This window comes from Centroberyx affinis, unplaced genomic scaffold, assembly GCF_046629955.1.
Source record: "Centroberyx affinis isolate AG114_WGS23_722 - 3 ecotype Tasmania unplaced genomic scaffold, CSIRO-AGI_Caff_v1 ptg004055l_1, whole genome shotgun sequence".
NCBI lineage: Eukaryota > Metazoa > Chordata > Actinopteri > Beryciformes > Berycidae > Centroberyx > Centroberyx affinis.
The window spans coordinates 23,617-29,732 of record NW_027281849.1 but is presented as its reverse complement, the minus strand read 5'-3'; the positions used below and the strand labels follow the sequence as shown (position 1 = coordinate 29,732).

Here is a 6,116-nt window from a genome sequence, read left to right as displayed (position 1 = left end):
GAGAAATCTGGACCGAGTTTCCTACTTGTAATTCCGTTACATTTCATACAAACTAAATACTGGACAAAGAGTTAAACTGCTCCCAGTCTTCTTCTGCAACATGAAGTTGATCAAGAGCCGATGAGCCAAATGTCACTGAGGTCGCTCAGAGTGAGCTGGGCTCCACATCGGTGAAAAGGTCAAAAGATTCAGTCACTTCTAAGATATTCTAGTCAACGAGACGGCCGACCCGAGAAGTCAGGTTATGAGGTCACAGTTCAGGCTTTCTAGAGGTCAGCGGTCAGAGGTGAGGGGTCAAGTGGAGCCATCCAGCAGCTGTCGGAGGGCCCGCTCGATGTTGATGCGGTGTCCCAGTCTGGTGACGCCCAGCTCGGCGTAGTCCTCCTTGGTCAGGGCGGGGAGGTGGGAGCCTTCGATCTCGTGGTCCTGGAAGCGCTGGCGATGTTCGGCCAATCCCACGCTCTCCAGCCAGTCGCCCACGTCGTATTTACTCCACAGGTTGAGGGGCCGCTGCCTCCAGGGCCGCAGGGCCAACAGGGGCCCGCTGAGGACCGGGGAGGGGCAGGGCGAGGCGTGGGGCGACGGCGAGGGCGAACGGGATCGGGTCCGAGCGCTGGCGCTTCGCATCACGAATCGAACCTCCTTTGGTTCTGATGGGAGACTAAGACTGGACGACTTCAGGATGGTTAGGCCACGCCCCGAGCTTAGATCTGGTCTTTCGGAGCAGGGTGTGGGGGAGGAGCCTAGCCCTATGGCCCTATCAGAGCAGGGGGAAGGAGAAGGGGAGGGGCTCCGGCGGGTGACAGGGTAGCGGCTTCCTGGTCGGACGGTGTAGCTAGCTCCGAAGCCTCTCTGGGAGATGGTGTGCAGTTCACCTAGGCTGGAGAATAACCTGCAACACATTAAACATCCTGTGAATAACATTATCGTTATTAATATCAATTATCACAACTGAGGTGAACATTAGGAGTGACGGGTAACAACTAGGCTCTTGTTCAATGCCCTGATTGGATGACTGAAGCTTGACCAGTTTTTCAACAGTCAGAGCATTGATAGGACTCCAACAGTTTCTTTTTTATGACAGTTGATCAGGAAGTGAACGCATCGTGAAGTTAACTAGTAGTTGGGGTGACTTGTTGATGAGGTTAGTCTTTTTCCTGGGTCATAATCTAATTCATTTCAAACTAGGGATGTCAGTTTCGGTTAATTTTGCCTTCGATAGCCCGACACCCATTAACCGGTAACTAACCGGTTCATTTTTAAGAAAAAACGCTTAATGACGTGAAACAAGAAAGTGGCGCTTTCCTTTTAGTTCGGCGCTCCATTGACTCAATGAGCTTTTTATATTATGTTATATTACTAGATTTCAGCATTGAGGTGCTTACATTCATGATTTTGCATAGGCATACTAACCTAAAAACCTTTTATTGGGAATCGTGAGAAACCATAGCAACTCACTCTCACTCCTGCCTGAGAGGAGAGGGAGAGACGCAGAAGAGCCGCTGACTGAGACTCTGAGCAGCATGCAGGGGAATAAATTACAATATAATAGATTTGTGTATATTTCTCACTATTCAGATGGTCTGAATAACTCTCTGCTGCTCTGTCTCGTCTGTCCTGCTGTCAGTGTCTCTTTTCGCAGCACAACGTTATCAGTTATGAATTTGTTTTTCACTGCATGAGAAAACTGACTTGTGGTGTGAGAGCGTGTGAAAAGTGTCAATTGCGTGAGTCTCTCGGTCACTGTGTGAGAGTTGGCAGCCCTGCTCAGACTGCTAATTGAGCGGAGTGTGTATGCAAATTAACCTATAGACCGACATGCGTAACCGGTCAAAAATATTCTCTGTGGTTAACCGATTAACGGTTAACCATTGACATCCCTATTTCAAACAGAATGAATTATGACCTCCATCATGGAAGTCCATTGTAGAACTGTGTGTTAGTGAATAAAGTGTAAATGTGTCTGAAGCAGCTGTCAGCAGAGAGCAGCTGAGTCAGCTTGTTGTGGTGTGGCTGTAGATCCATTCAGTAACGTTCTCAGTAAAAGTGAATAGTGTGATAAGGTGGATTTGTTTCCAAATGTAGGTTCCTGTGACACAGTAAACTGTCTTGTCTTTAGCCCTAGTCTCTACTCCAAAACATGAAGAGTTGGAGCTTGAGAAGAGTCAGCTCAGTTAACCTGAACAAACTGTTAGCTAGCTAACTAGCCAGCAAACACACTGATGTTAATGTTAACATGCTAACGCTAGCTGCTACTAGCTATGTTAGCTAGTGTGCTAATCAGATGTGTTAACAACAAGACAGTGATGGTTAGCTGACCAGATGCTATGGTTAGCTAGCTAACAAGCTGACATTATCTAAACACTAAATCAAACAGATGGATCAGTGATGAAATGATCAGTTCAGTCAGAAACAGACAGAAATTAACCGTCTGTTCAATTCTGTTGAGACAGAAACACAGTCAGCTGAGGACCTCCAAGATGGCCGCCAGAGGGGAGTTACATCACCTGAAAGCCTTTATAGAGGGATGTAGAGGTATACCGTATTTCCTCTAATATTGGCCCGGGCCTTTATTTACCTCAACTGCAAAGGGGACCAGGCCTTTATTGGAAGCAGGCTTATATTAGAGACAAGCCTTTATTTATAATTCCCTCTGTTTGATAAGTATATTTGCTCATATTTTAGTACAAAGCCTCCTTGTTTTCTGATCTGCTTCTGTTGGGGTTCGTTAGTTATCCGTTTTTTTCTTACTGCGATGCATTATAATAATTACGGTAATCGACGGCGGCACGCTCCAGAGACTTCTGCCAGGAGTTTACCGTTGTTTTTAGCTGCGACCAGCAGCTCTAGAGCTCGCTCTGTCTGTCGCTCTGTCGGTCGGTCGGTCGGTCGGTCGGTTGGTTGGTCCACAAAAGTTTCTCCACCCTTTGGCGGCCTGCAGCCGCACAGTACGTGGTCGCAGCTATGGCGAATTCACGCTTGTTTCCTTTGTTTTTTTCCCCGGCCTGTATTTGGAGCCGGCCTTTATTTGTTCGTGTCGACCACGGCCCGGACATTATCGGAGACCCGGCTTTTAATTGACTACCGGCCACTATTAGAGGAAATACGGTATGTAATAATAATTTCAGATATTTATCGGCTGATGCAACAGTTTTAGTAAGTTAGAGGCATCATCTGTGATGAAGGTGCAGGTTAGTCAGCAGTTAGAGATGAAACTGCCAGCTATCATCTATTAGTGAAAATGTGGAGGAATGTTTACCAGGAGGTAAAAACCTACGATTTACTCTCTTCACTGTCCTCCACATATCTGGAACAACACAAAGAACAGATACACACTATTACAACACACCACACCAACACACACACACACACACACACACACACACACACACACAGTGTCCAGGGGCTAATGAAATAATTTATGCTACATAAAGTGTTTTATATCTTTGATTAAATTGTTGTTTTCCTGCCTTTTGTAATACTGTAATTCAGATTTTATTACCTGTGTTTTACTTCCTTGTCTCATTATTATAATTAGAATGTACCTTGCCCCTCCTACTGGCGACCTCCTGCCCGGGTCCAGGGGACTTGGCTCCTCCCCCAGAGAGTGACTGTCTTTGTTTAACAGCTGCAGCCGATTGGCCAGATCGAGTCCGGAGCCCGTCCTGCCGGTCAGCTCCAGAGCCGAGCTGGAGCGTCCGCTCAGGTCCAGCGCTGACCCCGCCCCCTGCCCGCCCAGCGCCGCCGGCCGCCCGCCTTCCTCCGGACTGAGCCCCCTCCTGTCCTCCCCCCCTCGCTCTCCTCGCTCGTCCCCCCCCCACAGCTTGCTCCTCCTCTGGAACAGGTAGCGGGGCTGCCGGCCGGGGGAGGAGGAGAGGGGGGAGGAGGAGGCGGAGGGGAGGAGCTCGCTGTCCGACGACTGTTTCAGCAGCGGGTCTCTGAGCGCCGAGCGCCCGCGGCCGATCGGGGAGCGGAGGCGGGGCTTGAGGCCCGACGGGGAGGTGGCGGAGGAGGGGGGGGGCGGGTGAGCGGGGGGAGAGGAGGGGGAGGAGGGGGCGGGGGGGGAGGCCAGCGTGATGGAGGGAGGGAGCGAGCTGGGGGAGGAGGAGGAGTCGTGCAGCCGGTCTTCGCCTCCCTCCTCCTCCTCTCCTCTCGTCCCCAACGAGTCAGGACCCCCCTCCCCTCCCCCCCCCTCCCCCCCTCGCCGTGGCAACAGGCCGAGGGAGGTGGGGGGGGGGGCCGCGGCGGCGCCGACGAAGGCAGGGGGCGGAGTCACCAGGCCGATCCTGCGAAGCTCCTCCCTCGTCTCCTCGTCGCTGGACGAGAGCAGAGCGGGGGGGAGGGTCACTGTGTAAGCCCCGCCCTCCTCCTCCGAGCTGCCAACCGTGAGGCTCCTGCGCCTGTCGATCAGAGCGGACTGGCCCTCGTTGGTCAGGGCCGGCAACGGGGTCGGTCTCCAGCGTTCCGGGGAGGGGCCGGCCGGTGATGTCATTCCTCCCTCCGTTTCTGGACGCTCCACCTGTCCGTCAGGGAAAAGGGGCGGAGTTACGCGTTTGTGTCGCAGTTCGGGGCTCGTCTGCGGAGTGGTGCGCTTGGTTCGCTGCTCAGGGCTCGTCTGAGGGGTGGTGCGCTTGGACCGCGGCTCGGGGCTGCTCTGAGGGGTGGTGATGGGGGTGCGCTTGTGTCTGCCATCGGGGCTGGCGGCCGGGGTGGGCGTGGCCGAGGCAGAGGCGTGTTTGGTTCGAGGCTCAGGACTCGGCGTGCGGGCAGTGAGCGCTCGTTCTCGTGCAGCAAGAGCCAGGGCGAGCGGGGAGGACGGGTCTAAAGAGAAGAGAAGAGAAGAGAAGAGAAGAGAAGAGAAGAGAAGAGAAGGAGAGACAAGAAGAAAAAACAATGAAGTGAATAATAAGTGATCTGGTTCCTGCTACATCACTATCCTGATCTTCAGCCTGAACGTCCATCTGGTTCCACATTATTCAGCTGAGATTTCCTCGTCGTTAGCCGTATTCTGTGTGAGGGGGTTGATTTTCCCCGAACCAATCACTAGTGACCGATGTATCTGAACCGATCACTAGTGACCGATCACTAGTGACCGATCACTAGTGACCGGCGTATCTGAACCAATCACTAGTGACCGGCGTATCTGAACCGATCACTAGTGACCGATCACTAGTGACCGGCGTATCTGAACCGATCACTAGTGGCCGATCACTAGTGGCCGATCACTAGTGACCGATCACTAGTGACGGGCGTATCTGAACTGATCACTAGTGGCCGATCACTAGTGACCGATCACTAGTGACGGGCGTATCTGAACTGATCACTAGTGGCAGATCACTAGTGACCGATCACTAGAGACCGGCGTATCGGCCGCTCTGACGTCACTTCAGTCACATGATGCTGCAGCCAGTCAGCCTCTACATCCATGGTTAACCCAAGAACAAATCGATTTTGACAAAATATCATCTTTTCAAAGACAATCTGTTGGCTAAGAGATTGATTTCAGCAAATCTATTCTGCCGAATGAAAAACCGTCGCACGAATGGTTCAAACTTTAGCCGTTGACGAGGGAAACACCAGACTCTCTGAAAAGTGGGCGGGACGATTCAGGAGTCTGAAACCAGGATGGACATCAGTGCTAAACAAACACCTATAGGACATAAGTAGAGGTCAGAGGTCACGGGTCGGGGTCAGACCTACCCAGAGGTTTCCCAGTCAGCGGGTGCAGGAAGGTGTGTGGCGTTGGGGAGGGCGACAGGACCGGGGCAGGGGGGGGCAGCTCCCCCAGGTCATCCATCGAATGGCTCTGAGTCAAGAGGGGCGGAGCCTGGTTTTCTGACACCGCCCCCTCCACAGACAGGAAGAGGGATGAGCGACGGCCCTGGACCCGAGCGCGCTCAGAGAGAACCTGCTGCTGGTATAACTCCGCCCTGCTGGGGCTGCCAGCTCCGCCCACTTCTCCCTTACCCATTTCCTGGTCTTTGATCCCAACTCCTAGGAGCAGAACAACAACGAGGGGTCAGACTGATAGGAGCAGAACAAGGAGGAGTCAGACTGATAGGAGCGGAACGACAAGGAGGAGTCGGAGTGATAGGAGCAGAACGACAAGGAGGAGT

The 6,116-nt window shown here is 52.6% G+C and overlaps 1 protein-coding gene across 1 annotated transcript in view; it reads right to left on the bottom strand.

The window, feature by feature from the left end:
- Positions 1 to 294: 294 nt before the first annotated feature.
- LOC139663620 (SH3 and multiple ankyrin repeat domains protein 3-like) overlaps positions 295 to 6,116 on the bottom strand; it is a 29,270-nt gene continuing 23,448 nt past the window's right edge. Inside the window, exons 21-23 of the mRNA XM_071542342.1 lie at positions 5,701 to 5,994; positions 3,546 to 4,821; positions 295 to 892 (exon numbers count right to left, since the gene is read on the bottom strand). Of these exons, the coding sequence (XP_071398443.1) occupies positions 295 to 892; positions 3,546 to 4,821; positions 5,701 to 5,994 (2,168 nt within the window). The remainder of the gene's footprint in view (positions 893 to 3,545; positions 4,822 to 5,700; positions 5,995 to 6,116) is intronic.